The sequence below is a fragment of the Chiloscyllium plagiosum genome, unplaced genomic scaffold, assembly GCF_037043375.1.
Source record: "Chiloscyllium plagiosum isolate Xiang-an unplaced genomic scaffold, Cpla_swu_hap1 HiC_scaffold_4, whole genome shotgun sequence".
NCBI classification, from domain to species: Eukaryota; Metazoa; Chordata; class Chondrichthyes; order Orectolobiformes; family Hemiscylliidae; genus Chiloscyllium; species Chiloscyllium plagiosum.
The window spans coordinates 59,696,262-59,718,624 of NW_028270142.1; the positions used below are offsets into that span (position 1 = coordinate 59,696,262).

General features: G+C 40.4%; 1 protein-coding gene across 1 annotated transcript in view; it reads right to left on the reverse strand.

Annotated features, from left to right (window-relative positions):
* Nucleotides 1-22,363, reverse strand: part of LOC122549157 (grainyhead-like protein 2 homolog) — a 153,566-nt gene that overhangs the window by 126,050 nt on the left and 5,153 nt on the right. Inside the window, exons 2-3 of the mRNA XM_043688500.2 lie at nucleotides 7,421-7,607; nucleotides 7,250-7,317 (exon numbers count right to left, since the gene is read on the reverse strand). Coding sequence (XP_043544435.1) covers nucleotides 7,250-7,317; nucleotides 7,421-7,607 — 255 coding nt within the window. The remainder of the gene's footprint in view (nucleotides 1-7,249; nucleotides 7,318-7,420; nucleotides 7,608-22,363) is intronic.

Consider the following 22,363-nt stretch of genomic DNA (forward strand, 5'->3'; position numbering starts at 1 on the left):
TAACTTAACCTATGCTTACTTAACATGGGGTGGCAGTGACAGAATAAGTTTGCATTCTTAGTTAACCACTTCATTTCATTTAGAAGTTATGCACATGCACAGGCTTTTCTTTGTTGCTTTCTCTAAACTTGTCAACTTGATCTCCAACTCTTAGCCAATGATTTAAGTTTATCCATTGAGTAACTGAGTTACAACTAGAAAGGTCCCAGGTTCAGTCCTTGGTCGGTGTCAAGTTAGTTGGAGTAGTGGCGCTTGGCACCCATGGTTTGGGAAGTAAACAATAACGAGAGACCACAGGAGTGCTCATGTTTGATGCCCAGTTAATGACTCCAGTGAGAATCGCAGTCAAGGATGAGGCTGGACTGGGGTTTGACTGCAATACTCACCCAGTCTTGCCTCTCAAGTAGTTAGTCCTCACTTCCAAAACCCAACTAACCATTAACAACAATGGGAAAGAGAGTGAAAAGAACATTGCTACATTTTTTTTTTTCACAGCACTTACTTGTATCACGTTCTCTACTATAAACCAGCTTCTTAATCTCCTCATATCCCTCCAACTTCACCTCAAAGGACTGGCAATCTGATTCCCACCTGGTTGTCGCTATTTAATACATAAAGTTCCAGACTGGGAAGTGAATTTGGTACCTAATTAGCTTCCCCTCCCAAATCTATCCCCAGATTTCTTGAAATTCCTCCAATCATGTTTCCATCTTTACCACAGAAGTGAAACAGCTCCCAATAAAGTTATTATTGACATCCTATTTGGCTCTGACAAATACAAACTTTCTCTCCTCATCCTTCTTAGCCTGTTCCAGTCTTTGACGCAGTTGACTTGGCTCAGTGGTTGGCCCTGCTGCCTCACAGCGCCAGTGACCCGGGTTCGATTCCAGCCTCGGTCAACTGTCTGTGTGGAGTTGGACAATCTCCCTGTGTCTGTGTGGGTTTCCTCCGGGTGCTCCAGTTTCCTCCCACAATCCAAAGATGTGCAGGTTAGGTGAATTGGCCGTGCTAAATTTCCCATTGTTTAGGGGTAAATATAGGATAATAGGGTAGGGGAATGGGTCAGTATGGACATATTGGGCCGAAGGGCCTGTTTCCACACTGTAGGGATTCTGTGGAAGACTTCATCTTCTTCCAATGCTTCTCACAGTTGTCTAACTTGGTGAATCTGCTCTCACAAGTTTTAAATTGTATTTATCTCATTGTAGCCAGAGAATCATTTGCAATGGCTTCTCTTCTCACACCCACACTTGTCACCCTCAAGGAGGTTTTTTTATTTTCTCATGGAACACTGGCAGGCCAGCATTTATTACCCAATCTAGTTACTGTTGAGTAGGTATTGGTGAGCTGCCTTCTTGAGCTGCTGCCTTCCATATGCTGTAGGTAGACCCAAAGGGAATTCTTTAAAATTCATTCATGGGACGAAGGCCCCACTGGTTAGGACAGCATTTATTACAGATTCCTAACTGCCCAGAGGGCAATTAATAGCCAACCACATTGCTGTGGAGTCACTTGTAGGCTAGACCAGGATAAGGATGGCAGTTTCTTTCTCTAAAGGACATAAGTGAACCAGATTTTTCTTGAATTCAAATCCCACCATCTGCCTTGGTGGATTTTGAACACAGGTACCAAGAACATTAGCTGGGTCTCTGGATTAACAGTCCAGTGATAATATCATGAAGCCTAGAAAGCCTTAGCTCTCTTTTATTTTTCATCTACCTCGTCCTGCCTCTCAGTAATGGTATCCAAGAGCACAGAGTGGGTTTTCTTATGCACATTGACAACACCACCACTCGAATCTCCCACTATGGCTAGTGGAGGGTTGCAAACTCTGGCTGAACAGAATATAGACCATAGAATACTACAGCACAGGAATAGACCCTTTGGCCCACCATGTCTGCACCATTCTAAACCAATCCCATCTGCCACTATTCCCTGCCTGGTCAGATGTCTATATAAATGTTCCTCCTTAAAGGGACAACACTGGCTAGTCTCCAGTCTTCTGGGACCTCATCTTTGGATAACGAGATTACAAAGATTTCTGTTTAGGCCCCAGCAGTGGTTCCGCCCTTGACTTCTTAGTATCCTGGAATAGATCCCACCAACCCTGGGGACTTACCTATCTGAAAGCTTTTCAAGACACCCAACACCACCTCCTTCTAATTATCAACATGCCCCAGAATATCAACTTACCCCTCCCTAAGCTTACCAAGTGCATGTCCTTTTCCTTGGTGAATACCGATGTAAAGTAATCACTTCTTTGGAATCCACACATAATTTCCCTCCTTTTTCCAGGAGTGGACCTGCCTCTTCCCTAGCTACCCTCTTAGTCCTAATATACATTTAAAATGCCTTGGGATTCTCTTTAACCCTGCTTGCCAAGGACATTTCCCATCTCCTAAAGTTCTTTCCTGATTCTTTTAAATTCCTCAAAGACCTTGTGTACTTTCAGTTTCTTAAACTTTACGTATGTTTCTTTTCTCTTTTTGATTAAACTTTCAATATCTCTTGTCATCCAATGTTCCTGAATTCTGCCTGCCTTGTCTTTGATATTCATAGGAACATGATGGTCCTGAAAGCTGATCAACCAGCTTTTAAAAGACTCCCATATGGCAGTTGTGAATTTACCTTCAAACAGCCACCCCCAATTTAATTTCTCCAGTTCCTGCCTTGTATTCGTAATTAGCCTTCCTCCAATTTAGCACTTTCAGCCGAGAACTAGTCTTATGCTTATCCATAACTATCTTAAAACTTACTGCGTATGATCACTGTTCCCAAAATGCGATACTCCCCCCCCCCCCCCCGAAACTGAATGCTTCAAGAAATGTCATCACATGTCTTTGCACCTTCAACATCAGCTCCTACCATTGGCCAGTCAATGTCAATGATTATGAACAGCGTTTTAACATGTCCTGGTCTTAACTTTTAAAAATATGGCTATCCTAACGTCTTGCAATGATGAAGCAGCTGCACATCTGTAGGACTACACGAGTGCAATCACTCCAAATTTCATTTGATACTTTGGAGCATTTTCATTCCCCTTCATATCAGCGAGATCCTTACAGGTCAGCAATTATGTTCTCTAGCCTGTCTGTTGTCAGAAAAAAATTATACTTTGTAATGTGGAATATTTTGGGAATAATCATGCATTGTTTGGCACCAGTTTGACTCCAGGAAAATTACATTGCTAAAATAGAGACCAGAGACTCAATCTGAAATCTAGAAATCCGATTTTCCCATTGGAATTGTAGAGATCTACAGCACAGAGAAAAGTTCTTCAGCCCATTGAGTCTGCGCCAGCCAAAAGCAAGTACTGAACTATTCTAATCCCAAAGTTTATGTGCATTTGTGGTCTATTGAGTTTGTCCAATTTAAACAAAAAAAATGACCAATGGGTCCTCAAGCCTGCTCTTCCATTCAATGTGTTAGTGAACCTTCAGCATCAACTCCTTTCTGTTCCCCATATCCCTTAATTCCCCCAAATGATCGAAAATCTGTCACAGCTCTGTAGGTCAGTGCATGAGATATGGATTTACAAGTTTTTTAAATGATTAGTGACAGCCAGGGCAGGGATGTTCAGCATTTTGTCTCGATTGATTTCACAATGCAGTTACGCACCTCTAAATCCAGAAGAAAGCTTCGGTTCCCATTTTGAGGCACTTTCACCAGGCAACAGTATTACCCAGATGTGCACACCAAATAAGGCCAATATTGTGTGTAATGATACAAGTGTATGAGTAGAAATAATTAGAAAAGTAAAATTGCACTATACTTATTCGGAATTTATTTTGGAAGGAATTCCATTGAATATTGGTGATTGGGAGTGCCACTGAACTAGTAACCAAGAGCCCAGGCTATAGATCTGCAGACGTTGTTTCAAATCCCACACAGCCAGCAGTGGAATTACTCAAATCAGTTAACAGATGTGGAATCAAAAGCTAATCTCAGTAATGGTGACCATGAAACCATAGTCAATTATTGTAAAATTCTATCTGGTTCACTCATACGCTGTAGGGAAGGAAATCTGCATCCTTAACCTGGTCTAGATTACAAATCTGACTCCAGACACATTGCAATGTGGTTAACTCTGAACTGCCCTTTGCAACAGCTACTGGTTCAAGGGAAATTACAGATGAGCAATTAATGCTGGCCTCGACAGCAATGCCTACATTCCATGAAAGAACGAAGAAAACATAACACAGGTAATTGTAATCAGAAATCGTCCATTTTCAAACTTCCAAATTGAGTTCTGAAGGATGATATCTGCCTTGAATTCTGTCACTCTCTTCAGATGCTGCCAGGCCTGTTGTGTTTCTGCAGTATGTGTTGCTTTGATTTTAGTAGAACCTATTAGCTCATTGCACTTTTATTGATTAAAGCAGATGATTTTTTGGGAACCAATCATTTGCTTCCAATTTTAACCACCACATTAAATGAAAGAATGTATTGCAAAGCAAATTACTTATCTCAGTCTTAGTTTTATTCACATCTTGATGATAAAACTTCTCTAGAGATAAAGATAAAGTAAGTGTGAATGGGCCTACTAAATGCATTACTTTGCATTAATGCTGATCTTTTGTTTGACTGAAGGCATTAATATCCTTTAAATCATTAACAGATTACCACAGTAAGCAGGATATTCACGTAATTTGAATAACAAAGTGGTAATTTTGTAGGCAGTGTTGGAAGGAACCTATTAAATACTGTCTACATTCTCTGCATTCATTTTACTTCATACATGGCTATTTTTACCAGGGGAAATGGAATGAATCAGATACATTAGCTGCCCGTCTGACATTCAATGAGTAGATGCATTAGGTACGCATATGAAAAAAGTAATCGACAATCTATCTCTGTCTTTTAAGGAAAGAAATTCCAATGACTCCAGATAGGCAATCCCCTTATTTTAAAAACTATAATCCCTATTTATAGATTCGCTCACATGAGGAGACATTCTTTCCACATCTACCTGGTCAAGTCCTCTCAGGATCTTATATTTTTAAATTAAGTTACCTCAGAGTCATAAAAGCCATAAAACCTAACCTCTCACTGTGTAGTTTTACTTTACACAATCCTGAACTTCAGTTCACTGAACTTTTTTTAAGTTTTTGCACTTTGAAGAAATATATAGCTTCTGTAAGTCTTGCAATAGATCTTTAAAGACTATCCATTGCCCACGTACAGTCATGCCTTTTTGTATATGTTTTCCGAATCTAATTCAGTCAATTGTGCCTCATGCTTTTATTTATCCCCTTAGTCAAATTTAACACCCTTGCATCAGAATGAAAAACAATGAGGTTTTTCACTTTGGTAGGAGACATAGATGTGCAGAGCATTTCTTAAATGGAGAGAGGTTAGAAAGTATAGATGTACAAAGGGGCCTACGTGGTCTTGACAATAAATCACTAAGGGCTAACATGCAGGTGCAGCAGAGTATTAGCAAGGTTAATGGAATGTTCACCTTTACTGCAACAGGCTTTGAAGACAGGAGGTCTTGCTTAAGTTGGAGAAGAACTTGGATAGACCACACCTTAAGTATTGTGTGCAGTGTTGGTTTTCTCATCTCGGAAAAGATACTATTGCCAAAGATGGAGAGCAACAAAAGTTCACTCATCTTGTTCTGAAGGTGACAGCAAAGTCCTCTGAAGAGAGATTGGCAAAGTGGGCTTGTATTCTCAAGAGTTTCAAAACTTTTCAAACTTCCAAAATATTTAAAAAAGATAGACAGGATAGATGCAGATGAGATATTGCCCCTGGTTGGGGAGTCTAGATTCAGGGGATACAATTAAAAAGGGAGATGGCACTTAGATCGGAGATGAGGTGGGTTTTTTTCTACTCAGAGGTTGTGATCCTTTGGAATTCTCCACCCAAGAGGGCTGTGGAAGTTTAGTCTTTGAATATGTTCAAGGTAGTCATTGGTAGTTGCCTGATTACCAGTGACACACAGGGTTATGGCGATGGGGTAAGTAAAAGGCACTGAAGTGTTCAATCAGCCATGATCATATTGAATGGTGGAGCAAGTTCAATACATTGAATGGCCTACTCCTGTTTCAATCTTATATAGACCAATAAAGTATTGGCTTTGAGTTAAAGCCCATTTAGCAAGCTGAATCCAGTTGGAATGGGAAAGGAAACTGCAGTCAAATCAAGTCGTCATTGTCTTACCAGACCATAGGGCTGCTTGCTCATTAGAGACAGATGACAAATGATGATTTAATCTGAGGGCCACCACACCTCAGGAGAGTGCTCATAGTCAGTGTGGGAGTTCACATCAGCATCACACCGGGGTTCTCAAACCAACACCGTCCAGCCAACTGAGCTAAATCTGGATAGTGACAAGCTTCTTGAGTATTGTTGGAACTCCACCCATCCAGGCAAGCAGGGAATATTCCACCACACTCCTGACTTGTGGCTTGTAGATGGTGGGCAGGATCTGGGAATTCAGGAGGTGATTTACTTGCGGTAGCATTCCTAGCCTCTGACCTGCTTTTGTAATAAGTTAAATTTTGGTGGTAGCCAGATTTGCACAGTTCACCGATCAGCTGATAGTTATAGGAGGGGAGATTCCCCTTCGTATGAAAGGTAAAGAGAGTGAACAGTTATGGAGCAATCTAGTCAAACACCTGGTCATGTGAGTGCACTTTGAAGAAAGCCTCCTCTTCTGTGAAGGGAAGAAATTTCCATTATTAAGTGTGGAATGATGGTTCACTGTGAAAACCACAGTATACACCTCACCCTGTTCACTGTTCTCAGTCCTCTGTGAGATAGAAAAGTCTTATTCACCATAAAAGATAATACAATGCCTAATGTTGGTATCAACGTATTAGTAAAAGCTTGACTGTATTTCATTTGAGTTGTTGCAGGGAAGGGACACTGGCCTGCACTTCTCACTCTCCCTGTTGATACCATTATGTTGGTCTGATCTGCAATAGTCTCACACTAGGCTGAGTCATACGATACACTTGGGCATTTTCCTATATTTGAATATGCTGTACTCTCTGTGAATCATGAGCAACCCCTCTTATGCAGCTGCACAAAACCTTTCTGGATAGTGGAGGATAGCAATATATTCAGACAAGCAACATTTTCAAAGAGATGCTCACTTCCGTCTTTCCAAACAGTACTAGGCACCACTGGAACCTTGACCAGGAATTCATAATGCCACCAATTCATCCTTCCCTACCCAACCCTTATCCCGCTCCACATACTCACATAGTCACCAAACCAAAATGATTGCAAATAAATATACCTTTTTTCTTGGTCATCTGGTGCATCAGCTGCTTTACCAATTGGCATGTGTCTCTTGTCCCGAGGGACCTATAACAACAGAACAAAATCCATGTATATAGTAACTGGGGGGAGTGTTCTGGAAGGGAAGACTGAATGGAAATGAGTAACTAGTATTTATTAACATTCAGACCTTGTAGTAATCGTACAACAATCCTAAGGCGGCAGCACTGTCTTCATCTCCATTGATGCTCATCATCGCTTTTGTGGCAGCTGTCAAGGGGTTTTCGAGGTATGACTTCCAGGCCTCATCTTCACTTGTGTACGCACGTCTGGGATGGAGGTTTGTGTCATTCTGTAATACTACCACCAAGCGCTTACTGCAGACAAAATAAAAAATCAGCTCAATTGCTGTTCACTTTATCATATTGTGTACACGGTAAGAGAGTGCAGTGGTTATAATAATAGACCCCCAACCAGAGGTCACAATATCAAATTGTAGCATAACAAGTTGTGGAAATGACTTCAAAAAATATAGTCATTTTGAATATTGGCACCAGAGAAAGCATAAAAAAAATCAGTACAAAGCCTGCTGGGTTATTTTAAAAGCGATCGCTGCTACCCAATCTGACTCAGACACGATTCCGAACAAACTACTCAGTTGCAAAACCAAATGCATCACCTTCTCAGGGTAACTGGAGGCCAACAATAAAGCATAGTCTTATCACCACAATCACATCCTAAGAACAAACATGTTAAAGATAGTGTAATTGAAATTTGTCTTTAAATAAGCCTTGTAATGGAAGTGAACAATATTGGGCACACCATATACAGAGATGCCGATAAGACAGTGGCTAATTTGCACTCCTGCTTAAGGAATTGTTCAATCGTAGCAACATTGTATATCGCGGGAACAATACTTCTTGAAATGGTTTACGGTGTGTATTAGTGAGACTGGGCTTGTTCACAGAATTAGTTGCCAACACAAAAACATAGATACTGGAGGTATAATGTGACGACACTTGTAGTAGTGCCCAAAACAAAATTTGAAGAAATCCAGATCAGATATGACTATGAAATTGGGCTTGATCATGCCCATTATAAATGACAGGTGCCCTAGCCTGATCAATACGGTCTCCATTGTATGTGCATATGTTTCTGCCATGAAATGTGCCAGACAACAGATTGAAGGCATCAGTGGCACATTGTAAAGCCCAGTAAACATGTGCAGGTGTGGTCAGAGTACAATACTAATGCAGCTGCTATTTTGGAGCTCTACATCCAAGCTGAACATGCATTAAGCATCAGGAAGAAACTCATCCTCTCCAAGGTTCGGGATTATCAACTACTGACAGCACACCTGCAGGCTGATTTCTTCTAGTTGTTACTGAAATTCTACAAATAATAGCTTGGGCTGCAAATATGAAAAGGAAGATATGTGAAAAGCAGTGAAGGAAATCTATCCTGACCTCAAGGGTTCTGCACAAACCAGCTCCTGCCAGACACAGTGCCACTCCCTGTGATACATCTTTGGGACAATGAGTAGAGGTCATGCAGAACTACACAAGTTGTCAGAAGAGGGAGGAACACAAGGGGAACAAGAGGAACATATAGAATTGAGAAAAAAATAAGAGGAAACCTGGATAGCCCTTTTCTATATGGGAGGAACATGAAGAACTACGAGTAAGATGCAAGTAATTATGATGCCAATTCCTCATTCTACAGAAGACCCACTTTTCCCTTCTTACTGTTTCTGAATGTATTATCGGCCTGAAATTATAATAAAAGCCAAAGTAAGGTAATCATCTGAACCAAATTTATACATGAAATCATTACATAGTGCCTACAAGAGTACAGTGACTACACTTACACACTTCCCTAGGCAGAATAAACGAAAGAAGGATATTCTCAATGACCAGGGAGTCCAGAACTAGGGGTTACAGTCTAAGAATACAAGGTGAGCCATTTAGCACTGAGATGAGAAGAAATATCTTCACCCAAAGAATGGTAATCCTGTGGAGTTCTCGACTTTGGAAGGGGTTAAGGCCAAAACATTGATTTTTTTCAAGTAGCAATTAGATATTGTTTTTAGGGATCAGAGGGTGTAAGAGAAAGTGGGAATCAGAATTCTGAGTTGGATGTTCAGCCAAGATCGTGGTGACTGGCAGAGTGAGCTCCAAAGGCTGAATGGCCTACTCCTGCTCCTATTTTCTATGTTCTATGTTTCTAGTGCCTAGTTTCTGTGTGCCTTTTCTCATTCTCCAATTCTGTGCCAACCAACTGGCTGGGTAAAGGTGGCTGAGAAAAGTTTAATTTACCAGAATGATTTCAGTGGGGAGACTGCAGATGAGGAGGGAGATGGTGGGGAGATCTTGTAGGACACCCTCAAGCAGCTGTGGGCCTAGAACACCTAGCTTCAGAATGCACCACCACTGGTATGGGCTACAGTAAGGATAGTGCAAAAGTGGCAGGGGTGTGAGTACAAAGGCTATTTTCTTGGAGGAGCATGGTAGTCCAAATAGCTACCAAAGCTCCCTTTGGGTAGTATTGTACCATCATCAATACTCAAAATTAGTTGGAAGGGCAGATTGCTACACTACGTAGGAACACAGCAGTCCCCTTTGAAAACTGGCACCTGCGACCATGTTGGCAGCAGCAGCTTGAGACAGAGAGCTGGCATCACTTCGATTGTAGTAAGCTGACCCTGAGAGATTTCAGTCTGAGCTGCCACTGCAAGAGTCATTGAATCACAGAGATGTACAGCACAGAAACAGACCCATCAGTCCAACTTGTCCATGCCGACCAGATATCCTACCCAGTCTGGTCCCACCTGCCAGCACCCGGCCCATATCCCACCAAACCCTTCCTATTCATATACCTACCCAGATGCCTTTTAAATGTTGCAATTGTACCAACCTCCACCACATCCTCTGGCAGCTCATTCCACACACGCACCATCCTCTGCGTGAAAAACCTGCCCCTTAGGTCTCTTTTATATCTTGCTCCTCTCACCCGAAACCTACATCCTCTACTTCTGGACTCCCCTATCCCAGGGAAAAGACCTTGTCTACTTACCCTAGTCATGCCCCTCACAATTTTATAAACCTCTATAAGGTCACCCCTCAGCCTCCGACGCTCCAGGGAAAAACAGCTCCAGCCTATTCAACCTCACCTTATCGCTCAAATCCTGCAACCTCAGCAACATCTTTGTAAATCTTTTCTGAACCCTTTCAAGTTTCACAAGATACTTCTGATAGGAAGGAGTCCAGAATTGCACACAATATTCTAAAAGTGGCCTAATGAATGTCCTGTACAGCTGCAACATGACCTCCCAACTCCTGTACTCAATACTCTGACCAATAAAAAAGCATACCAAATGCCTTCTTCACCATCCTATCTACCTGCGACTCTATTTTCAAGGAACTAGGAACCTGTACTACAAGGTCTCTTTTTTTAAAAACACTCCCTAGGACCTTACCATTAAGTGTATAAGTCCTGCTCTAATAATTTGCCAATCTAAATAGTCATTCACGCTCGGGAAGGGTTGCCTAACAGGACTACTTTAACTTGTAGCTTTTCCAGGTCTTCAAACAGCTATTTGAGAGGGGATTTTGTTTTCATTCAGAAGAGTTATTTTATAATTGCCTCATTCAGTTCTCCCCTGCCCCCGGCCCAAAATTCTATCTGTAAACCTTCTCTAACCTGGACTTGTCTGTGCCCTCTACAACAGAACCCATTGGGTGGATCATAGAGTTCCTGTTAATGAGCACATAAAATCAAGTAGGGAGCCTGCTCGTCTCCCTGCCCACCACCACCCTCCAGCTATTGGGATGGGGTGCTGGCCTTGGATGGCACACTGCCACGTTCCCTTAGTAAATCAACTGAGACCTTGAAGTGGAGAGTGGGATAATAGTGCCCCAAAAAATTCAACTCCATTTGTAAACTCTGGCTCACCTGAATAGCTCATGTCGTGTGCCTGGCTGCAACCCACTCCTACATCTCACCGAGCAAGTACCCTATATCAGAGTGATCCTCCAACTCTCACAGTGACGCTACCGGAATTGTTGGCTGCAAAGGAGGTGATGGCTAGTGATCACGTACCTTCATTACTGTTGTCTCCTTAATGTTTTCACCATGTCAGGCTAGATTTTGCACTCTAGCTGCCTGACAGGGTAAAGTACAGGCTAATACTGTGGTTAGGGGAACAAAGAGAGCCAAGAACAACATGCTTATACCGGTGCTTCCCAAATATTTTCCCTTCAGTGACCCCATTTTGAGGCTTGAAATGGTGACCACCCTCCGAGAAGATCGGAGCCGCAGGACAATTGTACAACTGTTGTACCTCGGGGTCAGATCTCGCAATTCCAAAATTTCAGCTCGTGACTGAACTTTGGGAAAGCCTGGTTCGAAGTAGCTGGAGGCTGTAAATAAGGAGGAAGTGGAGGATGAGAAGAAATGGGATGCGAGAACGGGGATTTGTTCTGATGATACTGTTCTCTTCAAGTGTCAAGCCTGCTGCTGAACTTGGGTTCAGCTGTTGTGCTTGCAATAGTGAGTCTGTGACTGACAGCTGCCAGTTGGTGTAAGCTGTGCAATGTGGGTATAAGTGTTAGAATGTGTGAGGGTGTGATGCAGCATTGAGTGTTAGGTATGAACCCTGACTGTTAGAGAGCGTTGATAGGCGACTGAGGTAGGTCATTTTTGAGCAAATAACTTCGAATTAAAGGCCAACTGACAATCTGGCCTTTAAAGACACAAGGTTTTTTTAAAATTGGTAAATTAAATTAGACCTGAATGACACATGGGTGCAAGGTTAATAGGGTTAAGGTTAGACAAAGGTTAAGATGTTCCACTGTTTTGAGGTCCTTGAGTAGAATCAGACAGCCACAGTGCAACAGTTCTTGATTTCAAAACTTCAAGAATCCATTAAACTAAAAGAACACCTTATTTAGAGCTTAGGAGGGTTAAGACTGGAAAAATTAAAGAATTAAAGACTTATTACAGTGTCAGACCAAACTCAAAATGTTAACCCCGTTTCTCTCTCCACAGATGCTGCCAGCATTCCAAATTTCAGATTTCCAACAGCCGCAATATTTTGCTTTTAAACTTAAAGAAGTATAAACATAAACTAGGCAGAGGGACAGGTGGGAGAGTAAGAGTGACAGGAAGGTGAGAGGGCTGACACAGTAGGGAGGAGGCACAGTAAAGAATCCACAAGGAACCTCCTCTCAGCTATTCAACTATTCATTCTCACAAGAAATACTAAACCGATTAGGAGAGTTCGAACCTGCATGAAATTAGAAGGTATCATGTTTGGGCTGAAAGATGATTTTAAAAACATTTAGCTATGGAGCATCAGAATCAAACACTGACTTTTCAAAAGGTCTGTATGAAAATTGATGTGAAAAATATTTACGCATGAGGAGAAATCTGGCCACAGAATACATGGACTTGCACTTCGAATTTTCTTGCAAGCAGAATGGAATAAAAGCAAGGTGATTTTGCTTCATCTACACAGGGCATCAATAAGACTTGGAGTACGGTATCCTCCAGTGTCTCCTCATTTGAGAATGGATGTAAACACATTGGAAGCTATTACTACACCATTACTTGGAATGGATGAGGAAAGTTTGGACTGGTTAGGCTTCTATCTGCTGGTGATTAGAAGAGTAAGGGGCAACTTGATTTTGTTATGTAAAAGTCTGAGGGAATAGAAGGGGGGACATTTGGAGAGGACATTTCTTCTTGTATCAAAATCTAGAGCTAGGGTCACTTTGTAAAACAAAGGGTCACCCATTTAAGCCAGAGATAAGAAGAATGTTTATTGTCATGTCGGATCATGAGTCTTTGGAGCTGTGATCTTCAAAAGGCAGTACAAGCAGATGCTTTGAGTACATTTAGACAGAGGTGGATGAGCGTCTTGACAAGCAAGGAGTTGCAAGGTTTCTGTGTAGGTGGGAATGTGGAGTAATCAGATCAGTCAGGGTCTTACTGTATGGTGGAACAACCTCAAGTTGAGTGAATGGTTTACTCCTTCTCCTCATTTGAATATTTGTATGTTCATATTTGAGTATTTGATCATGAGTAGTACCATACCATTTCCTGTTAGGGTGATGCACACAAAATAACTAACAATTTTTTTGCTTAATTCAGTTAAAACTGGCAGTTCTAGGTCTCAAGACAATCCAACTACAATTAATATATTATTTAATAAGGAAAACCAACTGGAATAGAAAGAAAAAAAAAGAGATGAAATGAACAAATGTCAAACTACAGGAAGCAGATTAGTAGACCACAAAAGTACAAATTTTGCAGGGCTTTTCAATTATAGAGATAAGTAGCTAGAGTGGAGGCTTAGAAAGTTCCAGAGGACAGGACCGTTGTGCGTAAAAGTTTTCCCACCAACAGTGTGTGAAGAGAGGACGGGATGCACAAAGTTAAGACACCAAAGGGAAAGGATGCAACTCAGGACGATGTTGCAGGAATAGTGTGGTCTAAGGCCATCAAGAGTTTGAATACAGAGGATTTTACATTGAAGTGTATATCAGCACAATAGAGGCAGTGATTTAACTTTGGTCACATTGGAATTTTAATTGAATTAAGCAAAATTATGTTGGCCTTTCAGTAGAAGACCATAAGACACCGGAGCAGAAATAGGCCAGTCAGCCCATCGAGTCTGTTCCACCATTCAAGGAGACCCTGGCTAATCCGATAAATTTCATCTTCACTTTCCTGCCTTTTCCCCAAACCCTTGATTCCATCACTGATTATCTATCGCAGCCCTGAATGTATGTAGTTGCCCAGGCTTGATTAGCCCCTGTGGAAAGAGTCACCCACAAGATTCACATTAGAAGGTAAGAATTATACAGGTTCCAGACTCGCATTAAAACTTAAAAATTGAGTTTCTTATCTTAATTCAAAATATAACAGGTTTCAATTATATTGTTTTGATTTGCTAGAAAAAATATGCTTCTGAATATGGCTCATACTGAACTCAAAACATTAACTCTGGTTTTCTCTGCACAGATATTGCCAGTCCTATTGAGTTTCCCCAACATTCCCTATGCTTGTTACCTCAAAATGGAGCTTCCCTTCCAGTCTCCTTCTACCTTAGCAACAGCCACCACTCTCAGTTGGACTGTCGAGGTGCCCTTGCATTGGGCCTGTAGCAACAGGAAGCTGCCTGCAATGCTCAAAAGCACAGTGAACGTGCAGCCAGCCATTAGGAGGCCAGCCACCAGGAAAACAAAAGTGCATACTCGGGAGCCCTGTTTAGTCCTGACATTGGCTCCCGAAGCCCACTGGAAAACCCCTCCTCCAAAGATTGGGCGATTTGCCCTTCTTGACTCAGTTGCACGAATCAATGATACCACTCCTACAAATCTCATAATTCCCCTCCCGACTCACAGCTCAGATCAGCTGACTCAGCACAACATGAAAGGAACCCGACATCCAACCATTCCACTTAGCTCAATAATGATAAGCCATGAACCATTGAAAAAATAATTAAGCCTAGTATTAATCAACTGCTAACTCCTTAAGATGTAAAGGAGAACATTGATCGAAGCTGATATAATGGTGATGGGGTAGGTTTTCAGGAAGCTTTGTTGTGCTATGTCTTTAACCATTTTCCATTAAGCTAGGCTGTATTATTCCTCTTCGCCTGCTGAATATACTGCTGATTAGTGACATGGAATAAATGTGCATGTGTAATTACAAGTTAAAAGTCACACAACACCAGGTTATAGTCCAACAGGTTTATTTGGAGGCACTCGCTCTTGAAGTGCTGCTTCTTCACTTCTTGCATAGGCAACTTCCACTGCTTTCTGAAGAGACAACCACCTGGTGAAGAAGCAACTCCCCAAAAGCTACTGCCTCCAAATAAACCTGTTGGAGTATAACCTGGTGTTGTGTGATTTATTTTTAAACTTTGTCCATCCCAATCCAACGCTGGCACTTCCACATTTGCCCCAGTAATAGATGTTCCCATGAGTGAGAGCTGACAACACAACATTAAGCTCTGGCAAGAACTTGGCAATTTCACGTGGATATTTAGATTTCCAAGTTGCATTTTTGCAATATCAGGGCAGCTAACCATATTAAAGTGGCATTAAAGGAAAATCCAGGCAAGAGACAATGGAAGAGCATTGGTAAAACACATCATGCTACAACAAAGGGTAGCCATCTCAAGCTCATACATTTTTGGAGATTCATCACATGACATCCCGCCCAGGCAAATAGCCTTTAGCCTGCCTACAGCTACCTGACTCCAGCTAGCATAAGTCAAATAAAGGAAACTGTTTAAAAATAAAAGAGTAGTTTTTAAGTAGCATTAGGACTTTTCTCCTCGGTTACTCACAGCTAACTGCCCCGAAGGTCTAGACGATGAAGGTATTGCTCACGGTAGCACTGAACTCTTGAGAATATGCAGGTGAGACAAGACCTGCAAGTCTAGTTAACACTGGGGGGAAAGTAAAGGGCTTCAAGAGGACATAGATTGTCTGGTGAAATGAATGGATACGTGGCAGATAAAATTAGTGCTGTAACAGTGTCAGGCTCTATATGTTGTTAGAAGCATGAAGAAAGACAATATATGCTAAATTAGGCAAGTGGTTTGGTGGTAATGCCACTGAACCAGTAATCTAAAGGTCTTGACTCAGGGGCACAAGCTCAAATTCCATGACAGCAGCTGATGGAATCTGAATTCAATTAATGAATAAACCTTGTGTCTATTCTTCTTCAAACAGCAATAGCTAAGGAGATATTTGATATGGGTGTCTGACTCTTAGCTACCCTTTGGGCAATTAGGGATGGGCAACAAATGCTGGCATAGCCAGCAACACCCATATCCCATGAATTGTTTTAAAAGACAACTCACTTAATATCCATCAATGGTCAAACCTCAGGAACCGTGTTGAGATCAAACTAATATATCAAGGATTTAACTGGAGTAAATAAAAATAAACCAATTCCAGTGACTGAAAGATCGCGAGAGGGATAGGTTTAAGGTCATTGGCAAAAACCAGAGACGACGTGAGTTCAGTGCAGTGTTCAAACTGATCACGTTTTTACAATAGCAAGGACCATTACATGATGTGAGACTTACAACTTTTTTTTAAAACAGTAAATGCTCCTGAAATGTGGAGAAGGTCTTTAGACTGTCAACATGCAAAGTCATCTAAATCCTCCTCCCCTTAAAAATTAGGAAGCACTCTGTGTCACGGAGCTGAAAAATATCAACCTGTGAAGCTACTTCAACATCCAGCCCTTTAAAAACTAAAACAAAATTCTGTCAACGAGTAAAAAAAGCAAATCCGGTCTTACAGTTATAATAGCTATTCTTGACATCAGTGTAAGTGTTATATAATGACATTATTAATACTTGGTCACTTTCCACAATATATAGTTTTATCTCTGTAGGTGGTTCTAAATTCACTTACGATTCAGATTAAAAATGTTATTAAAGGTTTAGTTGTCTTTGATGTGGTGTTGTTAATATCATATTGATCAAGGGATTAAGTACTTTGGGTGGATTTATAAGTTTTGAATGGGCTTCCAAGATACAAGGGTCCTTTGTTAAATTAGAAAGTCCATAATAGATATTGAGAGCTTTGTTGGATAGTGTGTGATTTGGCTTTTTTAAAATGTCGAAGGGATATGGGTGTTCATTATCCATCTTTTATTATCCAGTATTTATTATCCATCTTTAATTCCCCAAAGGACAATTAAGAATCAACCACATTGCTGTGGTCCAGACCAAGTAAGGATAGCAGATTTCCATCCCTGAAGCACATTAGTGAACTAGCTAGATTTTTACAATGATTGGTACGGTTACATGGTTGCTTTATTCCAAATACTTACTGAATTAAATTTTACTATCATGGTGAGTTTCAAACGGATATTGCAGAACACTTAGCCTGGAGTTCAGGATTATTACTACAATGACAGTACCATGACACAATTATCTGCCCTTAAGGCTGTAAGGTCAACAGGTAATAGGTGAATTGGCATGAATTGGCACTGGGGCTATAAGGAGCTATTGGAGTGGATGAGTGACATTGAGCAGATCTAAGACATAAATCGATTGGTATCTGCAGATAGATCATGGCAGAAAAAGCCAATCCTTGTTGATATATTAATGCTATACATGTATAAATAAAGACAAACATATTAAAAGTGTTAATAGTTATTATGTCAATCATTATAATGCATCAGTGATTTCGGACAATGTTATACCACATGCAGGTCCAATAGGAGAAAAGGTTCTCTTGAACTCTTGTTATATCAAACGTTTAAATACTGAGTGTAAAAACCCAGTAATTCTTTATTAATTTATAGCTCTCTTCTATTAAAGACATGCATACCTCAGTTGTGATATTCATGTTACTGATGCATTCCCAATCCTAATTCCAGTCTGAGATCCCGTAACCCTTTAAAAATTCTACCCCAATTTTTTACAAAAGTATTATAGGCCATCTAAGGCAAAAATTCTAACCCTTCAACATAAATTGACAAAACTGACAAGAAAAATAGCTGATATTTAGTGACACACATCGTTCTCTGAACAGGAGTCTGAATTTTACTAGCTGTCATCCCAATGAGTAACATAGAAGTTTAATGCAGGGGTATTCCATAATCTAATGCAGTGCAAAGAATAGAGACGCTGATTTATGTGAACAGACTGTTTCTATACTATCTAATAAGCTCAGGTCAACTGCACATCACTGCTCATTATGCCAAGAACCTGGTTCTATATGAGTCGTAGCGATATTTCTGTAGCAGTAGCAAAAACAAATAACCAATACCTTACCCCTTAGAATCAAAGATTCAACTTAACCATTGTAAAGAATGCCCTATCTCCCACCTGCATGGGTTCCATTTTATAGTTTCTGGAGGAACCAACTTTAATATCACAATAACATTATTGTCCCAAAGCCAAACAGCTATCTACAAATTAGCTTGCTACATGCATCAATTCAACTGGCACCATTGAAGCAAGGTTGCATCAACACCTCTCCTCCCTCAATATTGTAAGAAATCAAATCTCCACTCTAAGCACCACACTTCGTTGCTGGGTTACCCATCAAGGAACATTTTGAAGCCGATTTTTAATTTCACCAATGTCCCTCTCTTCTGTTAAAGGTATTGCTCATTGTAGAAATTCAGTTTTGAAAGCTCCAGATATCCCTCAATACTTCATTCGAGATCTACTTATTGGAATGGAGCTTGAATACTTTTAATACAGGATGTTTCAGAGCCAAGATCAATTCTGTCTTCACCAAAGGATGCCACACATACATTTCCAAACCAGATCATTGGGCAACAATGAACAGCAGACATTAATGAATGCGGGGAAGAAGTTGATGCAATACCCTTACTGAGATGAGCTCCTGTAATTAGCATTGATTATACTCCTACTCTACAACTTACTTTAGGAACATAGGAATAGGAGTAGATCATTCAGGCTGTCGAGCCTGCTCCACCATAAATTTGTCTGTTGCAAGACTTAGATCCAAGATTACATTTCAAGCCTGAAGGGGAAACCCCATTGCATTTCAGGTCCAACATCTTAATCACTCAGCCATGACAATTGCAATTCTCACTGAACCACAAGGAAAACTAAAGCTGTGCTAGTGTAACGGTAAACAAGCAGGAGGTTGGAAGAACACAGCCAACCAGGCAGCATCAGGAGGTGGAGAAGTTGATGTTTCAGGTATAACCCTTCTTCAGGAACTATCCAGTTCCCCTCCACCAATATTCTCCTCCGCCTTGCTGAACTGGGCCTCACAGAAAGCAAAATAATATGAAGAGAACCTAATAAAATCAAGCACTTTTAGGAGACAATTAGAAGGAAGATATAGTTCAATTGTAATACATTCAAAAGCCAACTACAGAAATGTATTGTTTAAGATCTGGAAACAGCTTGATGATTTTCCCAATCAAGAATACAGTTTAACAAAATCATTATGGATGAGGATGATGATTCACCTCAATTTAGGATATACATTTGAAAAGATCCTAAAGTCTTCCTATTCTAGTACCCAGCTGTTTCTTAAATAATTCCAGGGAGTTTTTCCTCCACAACTCTATCTGCAAATTCACTTCATTTGCTTCCAATCTTTGATGAAAATAACTTCCAAATACTAATACTCTCTTTGCTTTTGACAAGATAAAATTAGTGTCACGTTCTACATTTTACAATGGAAAATAGTTTTCAGATTTACCTTTCCCATTTTATCATCCTGCAAATGTCTGAATCATCAAATCTCAAACACTTCCATTCAAGCTCAAAACTTGCCATTAGTCTTTTCTTATTAGTTAGACCATTGACACAAACTAAGCCTTGAAGACCTTCTCTGCACTGTTGCCAGCACCTATAGCTGTGTGAACAGATCTGAACACAGTACACAAGGCAAGGTTTACTAGAGCTTCATATACCTTGGAAGTGACGTAATCTATCCCATTCTTCAGATTACGCAGGTCAAGATTCTGTTAGCATTGCTGAATCCTGTTCAATTTTATTCATACCTATCTTAATAGAATACATGCCTTGTTCAGTTTTTCTTCCTATGTGCAGTACTTAACACTTATTCAAAGTAAATGGAATTTGGCTTTACACTATCAATTCACACATTTTATTCTTGATTTATTCTGTAACTTCTGAACAACATTCCCAATTTCAATGTTGTTCCTGGCTTAGACTACTCAAAAATTTGACAATTATACTTTTTAGATACTATCTTTTGTAGTCTCCTTTTAGTTTCTAGAATACATTAAAAATCATTAACATCACTTAGAAACATTAGTGGCCCTAACCCTGGCATCCCATTCAATACTCTAGTTCAACGTTATTCTTCAAATAGCCTCACTTTGGTTTTTACCAATTGGCCATTTATCTTATCTATTTACAAGATTTACCTCCAAAGCTTTGATTCAATTAATATCATTTTTTGAACTTACACCAATACTATTTGGAAGTCAGGGTACAACACTGCACAGCACTCTCCATTGTCCAACTGGATTAAAGCTAAAAGGTAAAGTTGCCATAGTCCCAGTCTCTCATCAGAGAGAGATGACTGGTGGTGAGTTTAACCTAAGGGTAACCATACCTCAGGCAAGGGGCAAGTTTGACAATTTGGGACCTTTGTGGTAACCTTAGCCAGTACGGGAATTGAATCTGCGCAGTTGTCATCATTCTCCATTGCAAACCAGTCATCCTGCCAACTGAACTACTAAGTTTCACTATTTGAGAGTAAATGCCACCATTAAAAGCCTGACATTCAACGCATAGCTGATGCTTAATTATTTATCTTCAGCTAAAGATGAACCCCAACAACCCTTGGTATAGAACACTTCATTATTTGGCTTCGGGGGTTCCTGAGCTAAAGAGAGAAAAGATTCAACATTGTTCAGGTACATTACTCAATGCTTGTGAAATCAATGCATTTAAGCTGAATTGGCCTCCTCACTTTCTTGCCCACTCCCTCAAATTAACTGTATAGGGCTCACAAAAGAACTGCTACTGGCTACTGACATTTCTGGAACCATACTCCACTGAGAGTCATTAGTTTCAAGAATGGGGGAAACAAAAGCAGTACAAAAACAAAATCTATAGTGATTGATATTACAGTACAGACACAATGAACCCGTCAGTTTAGTAATGTTAGCCAAGAATCATATATGTCAATTTTCATTCTTGACATTTTTGGTAGATCACCAATAACTGGGTGACACAGTGGCTCAGTAGTTAGCACTGCTGCCTCATAGCGCCAGGGACCTGGGTTCAATTCCTGCCTCAGGCGACTGTCTGTGTGGAGTTTGCACATTCTCTCCGTGTCTGCGTGGGTTTCTTCCCACAATCCAAAAAGATGTGCAGGTCAGATGAATTGGCCATACTAAAGTGCACCTAACATTATGGGCATTAGTCAGGGTAGGGGAATGGGTCTGGGTGGGTTACTCTTCGGAGGGTCAGTGTGGACTTATTGGGTCGAAGGGCCTGTTTCCTTACTGTAGGGAATCTAATCGATCCTTGCTTTTTGACCACTGAAATATTTTCTATTCATCACTTTGAAAAGGAGGTACCAGGATGCATATGATGCATTTGTGACCTGATCACAAACAGTACTCAAAATGCACAATCACATTTCCAGTGCAATGCATACTTGGGACAGGATTCTCAATATGCAATTAAACTGGATATTTTTCAGAGGTATTCTTGTTCAAACCACATTATCCTTGAAGCTTACAGTAAAAGAATTGAACAAAAATTTGTTACTTTTCCTCCTATTGATTTTACTTTACCCCAACCTTTTGTCTCAAAATTGGTACTCAAATGTATTATTGCCTATTTGCCTAATTTAACCCATTTTATATGCAATGACAGAAACTTATTTGTAGTGCAACCTCCAGATTGCAAGGAAAAGATATTCTAGCAAATACAGCTTAATAAAGCTGCTTCAATTATATGTGCGTCAGAACCGTTAAACTCCATAAGAATGGCATCCATGATCAACTGTGGACAGGCATTTAGCTGAACTGCACTCATTTTAAAACATTATTCATTTTAGTTATGGTATAAATGAAGAGCAACTTTTATTGATTTTCTCCAAATTTACCCTGCTTGTTGGGGTCACCTGGTTTTTAATGCTAAAAATAATATTTCCAAAAATAACTTTAACTCAACAATAAAAATGAACTTTATATTGTCATAGTAAAACCAGAACATGCTGAAAATAATCAAAAGGCCAGATAGCACCCATGTAGAGAGAGGAAAAGTCATGATTATTGACCTGAAACACTAACAACATTTCTCTGACTATAGATGCTCTCCGACCTGGATATTTTCAACATAGGAGAAGATGAGGACTGCAGATCAGTCGAAAAATATGGTGCTGAAAAAGCACAGCCAGTCAGGCAGCATCCAAGAAGCAGGAGAACCAACATTTTGAGCATAAGCTCTTCATCAAGATTCCTGAAGAAGAGCTCATGCTCGAAACTTCGACTGTCCTGCTCCTCAGATGCTGCCTGACTGGCTGTGCTTTTCCAGCACCACATTTTTTGACTACTTTTAACATATCCTGTTTTCAATTGCAATTTTCAGCATCTGTAGTATTTGGTTCTTCGATATCCACTTATG